We start from the raw sequence: 18,564 nt of genomic DNA, 5'->3' as shown, positions 1-18,564 counted from the left end.
ATTGTTTTTGCGCATGATCCTATAACTCAGCCTAAGGTGCAATATTTTATTATGTAAGAAAAACTAATAGAGCATGGGTCTGGAACATTTGTACATTTTTGGGTCAAGGTTCATAGAATGGCGTGACTGTCACCAAAACAAAATGGTTTCTAATCCCAACTATGACACCATTAAAATGTGGTGTTTGTAATTTTTGCATGCTTGAGTCTTGATGCTTATAATAAGCCTTTATTTTATTTTATACAAGTGTATGTGGTTAATATTTTAAATGATTTTATTGTAAAAAATGTGTAACCATATTGGACTTAAAAAATTTATGCCTGAGTTTAATATGATTAAGAATATGTAGGTAAAGAAAATGAGAAAAAGGAATATGCACTGATTTTTATACTGTCAATTAATTAAAATCATTTATCCAATTAAAACATAATTTTAATTTAAAAAAACTAATGTGACATGGCAAGTATAAGGATTTTGATTGAATGTATGTGTAAACTTAGTTTACACTGTCAGTGCACTACCTTTAAACTCAAAGAAAATAATAAATATATTTGAAAATCAAGTTCAGCTCAATATATTTAGAGGTCTAAAACCACTTTTATTTTTTTAAATCTATTTTAAAAAATTAATCTTTATGGTTGTCAAGTGTTGAATCAAACAGCAAAAAGATATGTGGCATTCTTTTTATCCTTTCAACAATGAGAAATTAGATAAATTATGTATCATTTTATTTTATAATTAAATTCAATTCATTTACGTGTTTTATTAGTCCAAATTTTGAGGCTTAAAATCTTTGTTTGATTCTCTTTACTCTTGGCCCGTCTGTATTAAAAATTAAAGAAAAATTGAAAACAAAAAAAAGATACTTCTAGACTCTTATATTTAGAGATAGGTTAGATTGTTTTAAACATGCTAATGTCTATAGATTTACATTAGACCGGAATGATTTTATTGGATCAGAAAAGAAGCAACCCAAAGGGCCAAAAGAAAAACAATCTAAAACGTCAAATAAGAAGTAGGGCAAGTGTCATTACAAGTCGGTCGATTATTGAAGTTGCATGTTGCATGTCTCTGTTTCATGGGTTAAATTTTTTATTGCTTGTCTTTTAAATTTTTGGTTTTGTTTATTTAATTATTGAGTCTCATCACTGATTGCGCATCTTCTGCTTTGATTTTTAAATCCGTTTTTAGCATGAATAAATTAAAGTGTGTGGTTATAGTTTAAGCAATATGCTTCAAGTCAATCTATTGAGTGTTTGGATCAATAACTATAATTGAGAATGGTTCAAGTCATGACTATACCAAATCTTAAATCACACGAAACTTTACAAACTATAGTGGAACACTAAATTTCAATAGGAAATCATTAGAGATTGAAGTAAGCTTAGCGAGGACAATACCCGAACCAGTATAAATCCGATATACACCTCTCTCTCCCTCTCTCTCTCTCTCACTATCTCTCCTTCTCTTATTATCTCTCTTTCTCTCACTATCTCTCTATCTATCTATCTATCTATTTACCTATCTCTCTCAGTCTCTCTATTTTAATTTTGTTGAAATTGCATGTTAGGTTGCTTTTACCGCTTTCCTAGAATTGCACACTATTAGGTTTTTCCTTGGCAGCGATTTATTGGTTAAATGTATGTTTTGTTAGAATTCACACTTTTGGTTTGTCTTGTTGTTGATTAAGAGTAAAAACTATGGTGTTAGAATCCATCTCGTATTAATCTCGTACAAATTCATGTCTTGCATTAATTTTCTATCAATTCAATTCTTTGCTTGAATTTTCATTTTTAGCTAATTATTTGATTCAATCTTTATCATATTGTGTATTGATTAAGATGTCTTATGTATATATTACTTGATAAGCATAATTACTTTATACGCAAACTATTTTTCGTTTTTCAAACTCTAATAAAGCTTTTCAAAATTATTTTTCAATTGCTCAATTTTATTTGGGAGGTCTATTCACCCCTTTAGAATATTGCATTCTTGTATTCTAATCCAATAATTGACCTCAGATCTGGCCTTTTGATCAATTCTAAGCGACCCAAAAGTTTGAGAATATTGGCAACGACGATCCGAATGGAGTGTATAGTAGAGCCCCTATTTTCAAAGGAAAATAGTGCTTATTGAAAGGGAAATATGTATGTATGTATGTAAGACCCCTATTTTAGCAAATTATTTTATTTAATTTATTTTATAGAATATGATTGATTTCTTTTGATTGATATATGTTCATGTTAATCGTTACCGCGTTTTCTTATTTCGTGTGTGCGTAATCTGTTTGCTTAATTCAGAATTTAGGAACACATATCATATATTAGTTTCAATCACGCTTGTTATTGTTATTGTAATCAAAAGGTATTAGAATCCGCTCAGGGCTTGGGAATTATATTAATCGATGAAAAGCTGGAGAACGAATAATAGATTAATCTTTCAATATTATTCGTAATCAATTTCTTTTAATCGTTTTTTTAATCTTAATTGAAATTCAACCGCCCAATTGTTTTAATCGGTTGGTTAAAAATTATACAAGAGACCTTGCGATACGACTCAAGTGTCGCTTCCCTAAATTATAGATTTTAACTACTCATTTTTTAATCGTGTGCGACAGCGGATCAAATTGGCGCATTTGTCGGAGACTCAGTTGATTTTAGCCAATTTTAGAATCCTAGTTTAGAGTCTTGTTAGCAATTTTTTGTTTTTTGTTTTGTTTTTGTTTGTTGATTTTCAGGGTTGCAGCATATTGTAAGTATTCAAGCCTATTTTCAAGTGACTCGGTAAGTTGTTGTTTTGAATTGCTCCAATTTTTTTCCAGAAGATCAAGAAAAAAAATACTCCCTTTGAAGAGACTTATTAGGAATTTCGACCCTCAAAATCGTAGATTCCTTTTTTTCTATTTTATTTGATTTTATTTCTATTTTCATATTTTCAAAAAAAATCCAAAAAAATTTGTAGATTCGTTATTCTATTTTAACTGAGTTTTAGTCATATTTTCATAATTTTTTAGATTTTATTTTAACCGCTTTTCAATTTTTTTCCATTCGTTTTCTCAACAGGGACATTATTGTCATTTCTTGTAATTGTTGCATTGTAGTGTTTTCTAATTTTATTTGATTCTGTGTTGATTTTGATTTTGATTTTGATTTAATTATTGATTTGATTCTCACTAGTGATATTGGTTTTATTTGATTTTGAATATGATAATCATATCATGGCTAATCAAAATAGAACATTAAGAGAACTTGTTGCACTTGATTCACTCGTTGCTGATTTCCTTTCTTTGTCTGATTTTAATGACACCTATACTTGTGATGTTTGTATTGATACTCACTTATGTTTAATTTGTGATGAAATTGAAGTTGCTTTGCATGTTGATATTTCTTCTGATATTTCTTATGAGATTTCTATTGACAAAGTTGATGTTGCATATTTAAATGTAGTTCCAGCTGCCAAAATTTTGTCTTCCATTAAGCAACCACCTGCTTTAGAGCTAAACCCACTCCCTGTGTTTTAAGAATTTAATGAAAATTTATCTGTAATAATTTCATCTAAACTTGAATCTGAACAGGAACAAAATTTGTTACAGTTATTGCAGGAATAATAGAAGTGAATTGGATGGACCTTATCTGACATTTCTGATATTTGTATGTCCATGTGTATGCATATGATATCACTTGAAGATGGATCAAAAGCAGTGAGGCAGCCCCATAACCCTTTGACCCTTGATATTGTGAAATATGAGATCACTTCACGTGCGCATTCGATACGTTTACTTATAGAAGATTGTTCTTTAATCCTGGAATAAAAAGCGAAGGCGTTAACAAAAATTTCAAATTCAATGACACCACCTTAAGCTACTTCATGCGAGCCCCACATTGGAAGAAGAAACAGTTGAAGAGATCTCGTAAGGAAAGGCTACTTATTCAATAGTCTATCCGTCTTGACTCCTCGGGTGTGTTCTTTCCTCTCTCTCTCTCTCTCTCTCTCTCTCTCTCTCTCTCTCTCTCTCTCTCTCTCTCTCTCTCTCTCTCTCTCTCTCTCTCTCTCTCTCTCTCTCTCTCTCTCTCTCTCTCTCTCTCTCTCTCTCTCTTATTTTATACTTGTTTTTTTCATTAAGGACAATGTGAGTTTTAAGTGTGGGGGATGAATCTCATTTACTTTTCTTGCTTTGTTTCTTCATTTACTATTGTTGTTTTGTTTTCTAATAAAAATAAATAAATAAAAATACATGCTTTTTCATTGGTTTTTATGGTTGCAAGCAGGGGTGGCCCTGAGCACGGGCTCGCAGGGCGGAAGCCCAGGGCCCCATTATTTTAGGGGCAACAAATTTTTTTTTTACACCTTATATATATTAAAAGAAAATTTTTTAATATAAAAATAATTGGTAATTTTTTTTTTATGAAAAACATTGCCTAACAAATTTATAGGGAAACTACAAAGTCAAAATTAATAAAAGAATGTAATTTCCCATAAATAAAATATATAGTAGAATAAAATCAATTAATTCCCCTAAAATAAAATTAACTAATATATCCATTATTTTAGCAACTAAAAAGTTTAATTGAGACACTAAAATTAAAATAATCATATAGAGAATAAAAGATGTATTACTTAGGATAGTTTCGGTTACTAGATATCTAGCTGAGCAAAATTTAGCATTTCATGAAAAAATGAGAGGATTCATGTAGAAAACAATGGAAACTTTATTTCTCTTGTTGAAATGATTGTTGAATGGGATCACGTCATGCAAAAACATTTTGAACGTATTAAGAATAATGAAATTCATTACCATTATCTTAGTCATAGGATTCAAAATGAATTGATTAACATGTTAGGTAATGAAGTCAAAAGTGCAATAGTAAAAAAAAATCAAAGAAGCAAAATATTTTCATATGATTCTTGTTTTTACTCCTGATGTAAGTCATCAAGAACAAATGAGTCTCATTGTATGTTGTGTGAATGTTTCTACAAGTCCAATAAAAATTGAAGAGTTTTTTGTAGAATTTTTGAAAGTCCTATGACACAACAGACCAAAGACTATTTGAAGAATTACAAAATGTATTAGAAACTCTTGGTCTAGATGTTAATAATGTGAGAGGACAAGGATATGATAATGGATCAAACATGAAAGGTAAACATCAAGGTGTACAAAGAAAATTATTAGATGTTAACCCTAGAGAATTATACACACCATGTGGTTGTCATAGCTTTAACTTGACACTTTGTGAAATTGCAAATTCTTGTACTAAAGTTAAAGATTTTTTTGGAGTGTTACAACGTATTTATACTGTATTTTCTCATTTGACAAAACGTTGGAAAATTCTTAGAGACAATGTGAAAGGTTTAACTATTAAACCATTGTCACAAACACGTTGGAAAAGTCATGGGAATTGTGTATATGCAATTAAATCTCAAAATCAAGCTATATGATATTGAGTTCTTTAAATAATTTTAATTGTTTTCCTATTGCATGCATAGCTTATCGAATAATATTGACTATTTCTATCAGTGTTGCATCTGTTAAAAGAATTTTTCCTAAATTAAAATTATTAAAATCTTATTTGAGATCTACTATGTCACAAGATAGATTAAATAGTCTTGCATTGATTTCAATTGAAAATAATTTTTTGAAGAACCTTGATTATAAACAAATTATTAATGATTTTGCAAACAAAAATGCTAAGAGGATAAAATTTAAATAATTTTAAAGGTTTGGTCAATTTTTTTATAGGAAAAAAGATCGGATCAAGAAGAAGAAGAAGTCTCTTTGCAGTGGTTTATGTTTTGATGTAGTATAAACATTGATTCAAGGATCCATACTTGTATTCTTTTTGCATAATGTCAAATAAAAATGTGTTTTTAATCCAATTATTTCTTTTATCCTTATGTATTTATTATTAAAAAAATTGGGGCATCATTCTTTTGATTCGCCCAAGGCACCCAGATTCAAAGGACCGGCCCTGGTTGCAAGTATGAGTAATTTCTTTGTTCTCTTGACTAAAGACTTGTGGTGTGATGTGAGTGACTTTTTGTGCATTCTAAGTATGATAAGTAGGACTAAATTTTGAGTTATGCATCATTTGTGGTTGATCAATATCCCTTGTGAGATTTTGAGCCTAATAATGGAAAACATTCAAAAATCAATATCTTTCTTTCTTGTGTGATTTCACTCATGTCTGTTAGTCTCTAGAACTTGATCTGACTCTTCTTGAAACTACTTAATTACTTATGCACACTGATATAATAAAGGGAAGTTGTTTTTGTTTTACTTTTAGTCACTTAGCCAAAAAATCCAAACCTAAAAAAATTTATCCCTTGTTTGAAAACTCCTTTGAGCCTATTTATCCCATTTTTTGGTTGAAACTCATTACAAGCCTAAAACTGAAAAACAATGATAGCATCCTATTTAAGGGGATGAAGGAGTCTTGTTTGAAGTTGTGTGAGGTTGAGTTAGTATAGTTATGTTGTGATATTTCAAAAGTTGGCGTAAAAGAAAAAAAAAGAAAAAAAAAGAAAAAAATGAAGAAAAAAAAAAAGAAAAGAAGGATGACAATCCATATTACCGTCATGCTCCGTCTGAAAAAAATAAAAGAGAAAAAAAAAGAAAGAGGAAAGAAAAAAGAAAATGATTGCAAACTTGTTGTTTGAAAAATGAGTGAAATTTTATTTCAACTCCTGTAATTTCCTTCAATTTTCTTTTGTCTCTTTGTGGCGGCGGAAAATTAAGATTAAGCTATTGATTAACTTAACTGGTTAGCAAGAGTTGTCACCAAACTTTATTGTTTTCAAAGGAAAGGGAAAGTATCAATAAAACCTAATAGAAGAGAAATATCGATATGGGCCAGGAGATTAAGGTCCAAACATGCATGTTAGTGGTCCTACCACTAATGGCTCCTATTGAGCCAAGAGATTAAGGTCCAGATATTCACATCCATGTGATTTTCAGGAGTACGTGCGGAGGATCGATGCATTGTCCAAATAGGAGTTTGCGCCAATCTGGGTATATTCAGAACATTTGTAAACCAGTCCATATTATGCCAGTTTAAGGCATTGGTTGATGGTTTGTGTCTAACATTGTCAGTATCAATTGATGGTGGATAAAAATCAATCTTACCCACCTTTTTGTTCTCATTATGGAGCAACAGATTGTCCAACTTGGATCTCAGAATAGTGAGAGTAATTGTGTCCTCAAGGAACCGAAAATCAAGAGGAGGTTTCAAGATGTTGAAGTACACAAGTGTCACATATGAATATTGAGACATTCTAAGATGTTTTTTAACAATGTATGGTCCCTATTTATACAAGTTTGGATTCATTATGTACCACACATAAGGGTAGATAAAATCACAGTCGTACAAAAGTGTCGGCAAAATCTCCTCAGTGAAAATTCAAACTACCAAATATTTCACAGTCCTCCTAAATATCTGCTACAGGCATGAACTTTTCAACAAAAAAATTGGTGATTTAACACTACTGGATTTATCTCCATTTTGGAATAAAATCTGGTAATCCATGATGTTTTTTAGAAACACGGTATATTTTTCCATGCACCGATATTTTTATAAAACCCAGTAAAAATGCATACCATACATTTCTACGGGCCTACCAATTTTTTTCACTCATATCGTTTTTTTAGCACTTTGTAAGTAAGACACCCCTATTTTGCCTAACAACTTTGTCCAGAAATGCATCTTCGAAATCCAGATATGCACTTTCGTAAAAATGCCACACTTAAAAATTTACAGCAATACAATGTAAAGTTGTTATATTTGTCTTTCATGATTTTTATTTTTCTCCTTGTGTTCCTTCAACAAAGATGATGTTGCACTTGATAATTATCATTGAGTATTATTATATTTTGAATGGAGAAAATTGGCAACAAATAAAATTAGTCATTTTACTATTTTATACATGAAAGACTAAACTGTCAGGAAGTCTCCAACGAGTGTGTACGAAAACCTCTTACGGGAAAATAGGCAAAATAGAGATTCTGCAAATTAAAATAGAAAATCTGCAACGGGTGTGTACAAGAATTTGTACCGAGATACATCTCCGAATATTATTTTAGATCAAATAGAGGTGTCTCACTTACAACGTCTTTGTTCGTGTGATTTTAGGTGCATTTGGATATGCATCTCCAAACAAAATAAGTCATTTTTGAATATTAAAAAATGTGAGTTACACCTTATATGGTGGAAAGAGTAACCCCTAAAATTATTAAATAACCAATTGCATCATGCTTTATGGAGAAATTAACCTACCACCCCCTCCCCAAATTTTTAATTCCGAAAATGCCCCTGATACTATTTACTCCTAAAAAATTATTTTTGTAAAAAAAAATTACTATTGGTGTAGGGTGAAAATCGAAATTTTTGGTAAGCTAAACAAAACTTCTGGTACCAAATAGTGCGCTTATATAAAAAATTGTTTAAGTTTGGGAAAATTTTGGTTACGATTTACCAGAAATTTTAAAATTTTTGGGGCGATTTACTGGAATTTTCAAAATTTTCGAGGCGATTGCCAAATATTTGAAGAATACCGGAAATTTCCAAAATTTCTGGGAATATTCATACTACCAGAAGTTTCCCAGTAAGTTGAAATTTTCGATATGTCTGTAGATGAAATTTTGTATCTGTGTGGTCTAGAGTCGGCATCATCTTCTACAGACTCATGTACATATTATACGAAGTTCTTCTCCATAGATACGATATGTTTCAAATTGAAATAACGTAGTTTTAATTGTTTTCCCTCATTTATGAAATTCGTTGCTAACGATTAATAATTATACACTGCAATTGACAAATTTTTACTTCCCGATCACAAGTTTTAGAATGGGCACAATCTATTAGTAAAGAACATGGTATCGTTGTTATTACTATTCGTTCTAATTCTGCTAATGGAATATGAGGGAGGAAGGATAAATTAATTATGGGTTGTGAAAGAGGAGGAAATTACAAAAGAATAAATGCATTCGAAACCACTAATTCCTCTGATGGTATTTATAGTATGAAGGTTAAATGTGCGTTTAGGTTGAGATCTATTCCAAGTGGTATCAATTGGAAGGTGATTGTTAAATACAGGACGCACAATCATATAGTAGATAATGATTTAGAAGTCCATAATATATTGGGTCATCTAAAAGATCATGAAAGAAAGTTTGTTAATGACATGACGAAGTACGATATGGCTCTTAGGTACATAATTGCTGCTTTAAAAGACAAAGATCTAGAAAACCTCACGAGTATTACTTAAGTGTATAAAGCTAGATCAACATACAAAATAGGCAAGAGAGATACATTGGCAGATATGCAAATAATATTGAGCCTTATTCACAAAGAGAAATACATGTGTTGGACTAGAAATAGGGACAACTCGGATATTTTAGGTGATATTTTCTTGACACATCCCAATTTTGTCAAGTTGTTACATATTTTTCAGGTGGTTTTAATATTTTATTGTACATACAAGACAAATAGGTAAGAACTTTTTTTCACACCATAGAATCTGTTATGGATGTTTAGTGAGCTGTTTGATTATGTGCATTTTGTTCGTGCAGGTACCGGATACCACTGCTTGAGATTGTTAGTATTACGTTAACAAAGTTGACGTTTTCAATTGCCTTTGCCTATTTGGAATATGAAAGGGATGAGAATTTCGCATGGGCACTAGAAAATCTCAAAGAATTATTTAGTTCAGGAAAATTGTTAGCGAAGGTTGTGGTGATGGACCGAGAACTTGAATTCATGAATGCCATGGAATATGTGCTTCCAAATGCAACTCATCTATTGTGTCCGTTCCATATTTCAAAAAACATGAGCATGAAATGTAAAGAATATGTGAAATCAAAGAGACGAGAACAGTCACGGGTCTATGAACAACATCATGTATTCAAATATAAAACATGAGTTTGATGTACACTTTAAGCACTTTGGAAGTGTTAGTGATGATATTCCTTTATTTGTGAAGTATGTGAATGAAACATTGTTAACACTGTATAAAGAGAGATTCGTTGCTGCATGGACTAATAGAGTCATTCATTTAGGGAACCCAACAGCGAACAAGTACATAGATCATGACATTTTGATGTTATTATCATTTATGTTTATGTTTCGAAAACATGTTGAATCATGTTTTTCTATTTATGGATCTTAGGATGAAGTCTGCTCATTGAAGACTAAAACACATATTGACTACAAGTCGGGGGTGATTTATGCCGAAGTTGGGATGCTGTGAATACCATGTTGAAGTTGCAACTTGGTTCCATTAGAGTGTCATTTCAAAAAAGTATTGTCAATATTGAGCATCGGTATAACACTCCATTCTATGCTAGATTACACAGTTTTGTCTCAAGACAATGTATACAACTCATTGGAAAGGAACTAAAAAAGGTAAAATTTGTTGGTTCAAGCAAAGAGAAATATGACTGCTTCATTAGAACAACACATGGTTTACCGTGTGTGTGTGTTAGCTTCCAGGTTTCTAACTTCTAGGCAACCCTGTTCCTTTAGACTCAATTCATGCATTCTGGACAAAATTTCACATTACAGATCACGAGCCCGATCATGATGAGAGTAGTACAAAATGATATTTGGAAGAAGAGTGTGAAAAGTTGAAGATATATTTCAGTGCTTTGGATATTGTAGGTGAGAGGGTGTTAAAGAAAAAAGTTTACGATCTAACATATCCATCCACAACTTCAATGTGTCCACCGCTGGTGAAGTACAAGCCAAAGAGGGGAGTTAAGAAGAGTAGAAAGGGTCAAGAGAGTGTTGTGCATCATGATCCTAGCTAGTGGGAGCATACTGAGGCTTCACAGGGGAGTCAGACTACGAAGAGATCATGCACAAAACAAACAGCAAGTCAATAGACCATTGGTAGCCTACCGTCCACCAACTCCTTAGGACATCTTTACTTGTCACAGTTCCCCGCTTTCTTACATACATACATCGATGACATTATTGATGTTGGTAAAGATGGAAATTATGGTTTTCATGCTATTGCAGCTTTACTTGGATGAGGCGAAGAGTCCTGGTCTTTGAAACGAACACAATTAGATACTCAAGTACATCATTACTCTGATTTGTTTTGTTTTCCAAGTTGTTCTATGAAAGTGTCTCTATAGTTAGGAATGTGTTACGCGTAGAACACTTGGGTGTGCATGGGAGGGAAAATGGATGATGATTCTTGAAACGTGTTACCCTATTACTTCTAAATACGGTGTCGTATTTGTTTCCCTTTCCATGAGACTTAACATCATATTTTCCCCTTATCTTAGCTCCACTTATGTATACGAGTACGCACACAATCATTGATGTTGGTTTTGTCTACGAGAATCATTAGGTTCAGGTGAAGTTGAAACCTGATTGTTGATTGCCTCCCGTCACTAACCGTTGGAGAAAGAATTGTGCTGATGATGCAAAGCTTGAGAATCAGCATATGCGGGTCGCACTAGGAAGATTTGTATATAAAATCATTGTAGTTTGTTTTTTATGCATATATGTATGACAATTATATATATATATATATATATATATATATATATATATATATATATATATATATATATATATATATATATATATATATATATATATATATATGATGTCGGGTATTTATTTTATCGATTATATTATTTAAGAAAAATTTATTGAAAATGGGGGAGAGAGAGAGAGAGAGAGAGAGAGAGAGAGAGAGAGAGAGAGAGAGAGAGAGAGAGAGAGAGAGAGAGAGAGAGAGAGAGAGAGAGCATTAGTACTACCGAAATTTTCGGAATTTTTTTTAACTACCAAAAATTTCAAAATTTCCAGTATGTTATATTTCAAAATTTGGAATCTCCGATAACGGAAATTTCAAAATTTCCGTTACACCACACGGTAAAAAAATAGTAATTTTCATTAAATTTCTGATATTTCTCAAAAAAATTCAAAATTTCTGATGATCTATGAGGACATTAACGTAAAAACGCTAAAAATGGAGGTGTGAGGTATAATTGGGGATGGCAGATTAATTTCTGCTTTATGGAGTCACTTATAAACAATTTCAACATGCTTCATGGGCTTTATTTAGCCCGTTTACATTAAGGAAGAAGCAAAATAATTGGAACTGTAGTATAGATTTTGAAAGTTGCAAATGGAAACTCACCCCCACTATGCTCATACTACACCCACCAATGCTTTTATTCTTTTTTGACTTCCTAGTACATAGGAGAAGACTTAAACTATGGAAAGACTCAATAAAATGTCTATTTCTAGATTATTTAAGCACGTATACCAAAGGACCCACGTATAGTCACATGTATCACGATGCCAAATTTAACAATGTTCTTCTGAAACTAGTATAGCATTGAAACACTGTCATTAAGAGGAATTTGAATAGGAACAATGATCACATGCCAAACCATTGTAGCTCGATTACAAGTAAATAATCAATGTTAGTGATATAGTTGTTGGAAAAATAAAATATAGAAAAAAATTGAACAAAATCATAACAGAAGAGATTAAGTGAAAACTTTAAAATCTTAGATAAAATCACGATCGTTGTCAAATGACAACCAAAAGAATAACACTATGAAAATTGTTACAACAAATAGCCTACCCTCAATCATCTAAGGCCAATACGCCCAAGGTCCCAATACGCCTAAGGTCCCAATACGCCTGCCCTCTGCAAAGCAATTATTTAACTACCCCTCACAACACACTAAAACAAGAGCATAAGAGAAATATAAAATGATCAAAAAAAAAAGAGAAATATAAAAAGTCAAATACAAGCTTAAAGTACTTTTGGCTGATATATCTTGTAAAGAAAAACTTGAATCATATATAAAGCCTTGAACTCCCTATTCCTTTACAAAACTAAGCAATGTGAGACTTCTTAAACATATGTATTTTCAACCAAACCCAACAATCTCCACCTTGATTGAAAATAATACATTAACTTTCATTGTCTTCACCGACAATCATATTCCACCATAAAGAGTATAGTCACTAGAAGCTACACCATTCAAAGAATTTTCACATTGTCTTCACCGACAATCATAGTTTTAAAAACTATCATACTTCACCTAAAGAAGAGTATACTTCACTTAAAATTAAATCACTTCAAGAATTTTCACATGCCAAAAACCAGGTTAAAATTTTATGGTGTAACTTCCATGTTGGTAGGAAGCTCTTCAACCATCGACATAATCTCGCAACACACTTTGCATCAATGTCCATATGTTAATCAGCTAGCAATAACTCGTCCTTTTCTATGACAACGAAAATGTTATGAGGACACACTTCTTAATTTTCAAATAAGATCACCCTCTCTCACAACGAGAGAGACATTGCTAGCATTTGACTCAAAGTCCTTCTCTGACGCTGCCCTATCAGAATACTTATACTTTATATGTCCAATCTTTCCACAATTTCAACATTTCACACTCATTTCATTGTTTTCTTCACATAAGGCTTTCCTCTAGCAACCAACACTGAGTTTGATGAAGTATTATCTTCACCTTTCAATCTTCTTTCTTAAAAAATAATTTTACTAGTAACTTCTTCATAACTCAGAGTTTCCTTTCCATATATAAAAATAGATTTAATATGCTCATGGGAAGATGGAAGAGACCATATGAGTCTAAAATCTTTAGCTTCATCATCAATCTTGACTCCAATAGTTTCTAATTCATAAAAAATGTCATTTAGAATACTTAAATGATCGAATACTTTTGTATCTTCATCCATACGCAAGCTATGAAATTGCTCCTTCAACAACAACTGATTTGATATACCCTTTCCTTGATATAGCCCTTCAAGTTTCTCCCAAATCTCTTTGGCTGACGACGTACCAAGAACATTCACAACAATATTCTTAGCCAAAGATATGTGAATTGTACTCAAAGCTCTCAAATCTAGTTCCTCCCACTTCTCATTCTCCATGTTGGAAATGTTTCATTTCAACGCATTGTGTAATCCTAATTGTATCAAAATATCATTGATTTAAATTTTCCACTAGGCAAAGTTGATTCTTCCATCAAATTTCTCTAACTCAATCTTCACTGCACTTGAAAAATTGACATTGCAACAAACAAAATTTATGCAGCAAAACAAAATTTTCTCAACATACGTATTTTCACAAAACTCAACAAAGAAGTCTCACATTGCTTAGTTTTCTCAACATACGTATTTTGGGAAGAGAAGTAATTCATTTTATTTTTTATCAAACCTCTATAGATCTCAGTGTCTTCTCTTTCTCTCAATTTTTTACTTTTCCACTATTTATGTTCCTAACTCCTGTTTAAGAACTAATCGTCTCATGAGGAAGATGACTTCCGACAAGAGATGTTTTTTAAACACTACACCACTTTTCAATGACTTTAGATTTGATATTTGACAAGCTAGGTTCAGAAATTTTCTTCAAAGTTTAAATCATGAATTATGGGAAACATTAGTCAATAATCCGTTCATCCCTACTCATTAAGTAAATGATGAAGTAGTAGATAAACCTTATTCCCTTTAGAACAAAGAGAAAAGGAGAAAATTTGAAATAAATTTTTTAATATTAAGAGCCTTATAACAATGTATCTAGATGATAGAAAAGTTTAACATGTTCATCATTACAATATCGCCAAGGAAGTGTGGGATACAATTGAAATGATATATGGATGGTTTTCTAAGTTTAGAAATATTAGAAATTATATTGGAAACTGTATCACTAACAAATATCTAATAATTAAGAATTTGAAATTTAATCCAATTCTTAAATAAAAAAACAATAGCCTTCATAAATTTTAGAAAAAACCAAGAAAGAATGAAATTGTAGAAAACTTGAACGAACTAGTTCAATTACTTAAAGATGAAGGAATAAAAAATGAAGAATTTTCATCCTCGTCATACTCCTATCATATAACTCATGTGAAATCCTTCGAAAGAACATACTCAATAGTTGAACAATTCTCGAAAGATTCAACATCAAATGAACAAGAGGAGACCTTGAGAAGAAATATGAAAAATTCTTTTTCCAATGAAGAAGATGAAATATGCTTAAAGGCATCCTACGAGGGAGATATTATTTCTGGTATCAAACCATCTTATGCACAATTGTTTAGAGTGAGTAGTCAATTAGTGGAAGAAAATGATAAACTGAGAGAACATACCCTAGGTCTTAAGGAAACACTAAGATATCTTAAGGAAATTAATGATTCTTTCAAAATAGAAATAAGAACTTAGAAGCTTGAAAGAAAAATATAAAGAATGTGGCTCCTTTATAAAAGAACTAATTGATCTATGTGAAACCCTAGGAAAGTTCACCCATGGGAAAAAAAACTTGACATGATTTTATCTAGTCAAAGATCGTTCATAAATAAAAATGGTCTAGGATTTACGCATCAAAGAAATTCTAAAAAAGACATAGATCATAAGGGAAATAAGCGTCCAGTCTATAAGTGTACATACTGTAAGAAAATAGGTCTCTTAGAACCTTTTTGTTTTGATAAGTTGAAAAGATCAAAAGGTAACAACCTTAGATCTTTTGTATTTAATGCATTTGGGCCTTGTTGGTCCTTGAAAAGACAAAAAAAAACTTTTATAAAATTTCGATTAATTTTCCAAAAATAGAATATTAGAGATTTTCCCAAAGTTCCACGCAGAAAGTCTGGAGCGAAAACATGAGAATTATACTTTTATTGAAACTTGATCACGTTAACACTTAATTACTTCAAAAATATCCAAAATGCGTTAATGACGAGCCTTTTCTCGTAAAATTCAAGTCACATTTAAGCCATTCAAGCCAAATTCAATTTGGGACCACATGGTTTTCATAAACCAAAAAACACTTCCAAAACCACTCCAAACAAACACAAACCCATAACCAATTTGCAAATCTCATTTCAGCAGAAAACTAACACCAACAAAGACACTAAGATGCAATCCTAATCCTTGATTGAACACTTTTTCACATGAATCACTAATTGGTGAAATCCTAGCCATTCTTGCTTTTTATTTTTCACATCCTAACTCCCTCCACTTTGTGCACGAATTTAAATTCATTTGCAATCATTTTGTCTTATGCAAACAACATTAAATCACCATAATTGGAAAAATTAGAAGCAAAATAAAGGCATGATCAGTACTCCCTCCGTCTCACAATAGGTGTCCTCTTTCTAATTTTTATTTGTCTCAAATCATTTGTCCATTTAGAATATCAATGTAATATTTATTTTTTCTTTCCACTAATTTACCCTTATTTATTGTATTTTAATTCATTTAAGTACTCCACTACCTATTATTAATAAGGTTATTTTAGTAAATGATACTATTTTATCATTGAAATCAACATAATTAATCATTTTCTTAAAAAGTGTGAAAATCTCAAAGAGGACACCTATTGTGAGACGGAGGGAGTACTTGATTTTTTTGCAAGAAATAAGAAAATTATTGTAGAACTTGGAAGAGGGGAAATAGGATATTGAAGAGTGATCAAGATCTTATTGCTCGGAATTCGTTTGGAGATTCATCGGAGAGTAGTCGAAATCTGCAAATTCGGTGAAAAATTCCATTGACGGAAAAGCCAAAGCTTCACAAGTAAGCCTAAGACTTAATTTCTAGATCCTGTTGGATGTGTCTTGATGTACTAAGTGAATTCCTTTGTTAATTTCATGCAACTTCATTTCATAATCATTTGATTTGATTTTGAAAAGTTAGGGTTTACGTGCTTTTTTGGTGAATTTCGTTTTTGATCAAATATTGCATGTTTCTTGCAAATTTATATACCATTATCCTCAGAACAACATGAAAAATGTGAATCTTTGCTTTGTTTCATGAAAATCCATGCCATATGCTTGAATCAAACCCGTTTTTTTTTGTGAATTTCGTGCCCATAATTATCCTTGATTTTGTTTGTTTTATGAATTTTCTTGATACCATTTTGTTCTACGTCATGAGGGCTTTCTAACGCATATTCATTTGTCAATTTTCGTTGAGAAATGAGTATTTTATGAACATTTGAACATGGTTGGTTGGAAAGATAAAATGAGAAAGATGAAGATCATAGCATTTTCCATATTTAATTTTGGTCGTCCATAAAATCTAGTGCTTTTTTGGTTTAAGTTTGGAGTACCACAAGTTGCAGCCTGATGCGTTGTTGGTTGTTAGTGGAAGGAGGGGGTCCTATATAGGATCCCCACATACATGGTCCCCATACAGGGTCCCCATGTGAGCTCAATTAGGTTGTTCTACCGCGATTGCATATCTAATCCAATGGATATCCTTTTCTTTGTTGGGTTTGTGTTGCAGCTTAGGCTTATCCCATTTCTAATTACAGCCCCATTTTCTTTTCGCACTTCCATTTCTCTTTTTTTATTTCAATTTTAATCTTTGTTCTTTTAGTTAGAAAATTAATTAATTATTTTAATTAATTTAATTAACTTTAATTGGTTAATTTTACTAAACAATTGTCTTCGTTTTTTATTAATTCGACCGATTTAACTAAGCAACTTTGATCTCAAAAATTAATTTTCATTTAAAATAAATCGAAACCATTCAAATAACTTGCACCCATTTTCACGTTATATCATTTTGTTTGTGTTTGATTGGTTTGATTTACATTTCATTTTTTTATCTTGTTCACTTTACTTCATTATATCTCCATTGGACAAATGTACTCTCATTCTCATAATGTATAATATTTTTACCGCTTTCTTTATGTTATTCTTTGTTTTAGCTAATTAATTAAGAATATCATAAAATGAATCATTTTCAAAAGAACAAGAACAAACTAGATCCAACGTCAAGTATCTTTCTCCGATTATTCAAATCTTTTTTTCATAATAATTAGCACTTGATCCAACGTCAAGTCGTTTTCAAATCATTTTCTCAATAAATGGATCGAATGGACGAGCTGAAATAATTTCTAACATTTTCCTAAATTAAACGGATACGAGTTGCATAACTAAGTCATTCGAGTAATTGCGATCCAGTTAAAATACCTTTAATTAAGCGAGTTTAGTTCAACTCAAGGGATAATAAACGAGCAAGTTAGAAGAATTTTCAACCTTTCTCACAAGTATCCGAATACAAGATGAATATCTCGGTCATTTGATATTCATCCACTGTTAAAGAGTTAAATACTAAACTCGTTTCGCTCATTTCAAATAAACTGATTAAACAGACGAGCCGGAAGAATTTTCAATCTTTCCCTAAGTGCTTGAATACGAGCTACATAGCTCGGACATTTGACACTCATATCCTCTAAAAACAGTTCAAACTCATCAAATCATCTTTTTCGCCTGAGTGCGAATCTCTTTTTCGCCCAAGCGCAAATTTTTTTAACCAGTTTTTTCCTCCCGAGTGCGACTAGACTATTTTTTTCACAAACAAAGTTCTTTCAAACAAAAATTACGTAAGCTTTGACTTTTCCATTGCACACAAAAATATGTAGGCACAAGGTTCTGAAACTTTGTCGAGCCCAATAATAAAAATACCAATTTTTTTCTCTTTTTCTCGCATAATAAGTAGAAGACCACGAGTAAACATCAAGTAACATTCGACCACAAAACTAACTAAATGAGTAACATTTAGT

At 31.6% G+C, this 18,564-nt stretch overlaps 1 protein-coding gene across 1 annotated transcript; it reads left to right on the top strand.

The window, feature by feature from the left end:
- The first annotated feature begins 8,934 nt into the window (after positions 1–8,934).
- Positions 8,935–10,177, top strand: LOC131646426 (uncharacterized). The gene is made up of 4 exons (XM_058916459.1): positions 8,935–9,200; positions 9,563–9,890; positions 9,973–10,067; positions 10,159–10,177. Exons 1-4 carry the CDS (start codon positions 8,935–8,937, stop codon positions 10,175–10,177), a joined length of 708 nt encoding a protein of 235 aa, XP_058772442.1.
- Positions 10,178–18,564: the final 8,387 nt, after the last annotated feature.

Source organism: Vicia villosa, linkage group LG1 (assembly GCF_029867415.1).
Source record: "Vicia villosa cultivar HV-30 ecotype Madison, WI linkage group LG1, Vvil1.0, whole genome shotgun sequence".
NCBI classification, from domain to species: domain Eukaryota; kingdom Viridiplantae; phylum Streptophyta; class Magnoliopsida; order Fabales; family Fabaceae; genus Vicia; species Vicia villosa.
The sequence above is the reverse complement of the archived record's forward strand: the minus strand, read 5'-3'. Positions and strand labels throughout refer to the sequence as shown.

Excerpts from the sequence above, each read along its gene's own strand:
- LOC131646426 (XM_058916459.1), top strand. The coding sequence starts at position 8,935 with ATGGGTTGTGAAAGAGGAGGAAATTACAAAAGAATAAATGCATTCGAA. Across the intron at positions 9,201-9,562 it reads AAGTACGATATGGCTCTTAG|GTACCGGATACCACTGCTTG; the intron begins GTACATAATTGC and ends TTGTTCGTGCAG. Across the intron at positions 9,891-9,972 it reads GGGTCTATGAACAACATCAT|TATGTGAATGAAACATTGTT; the intron begins GTATTCAAATAT and ends TTATTTGTGAAG.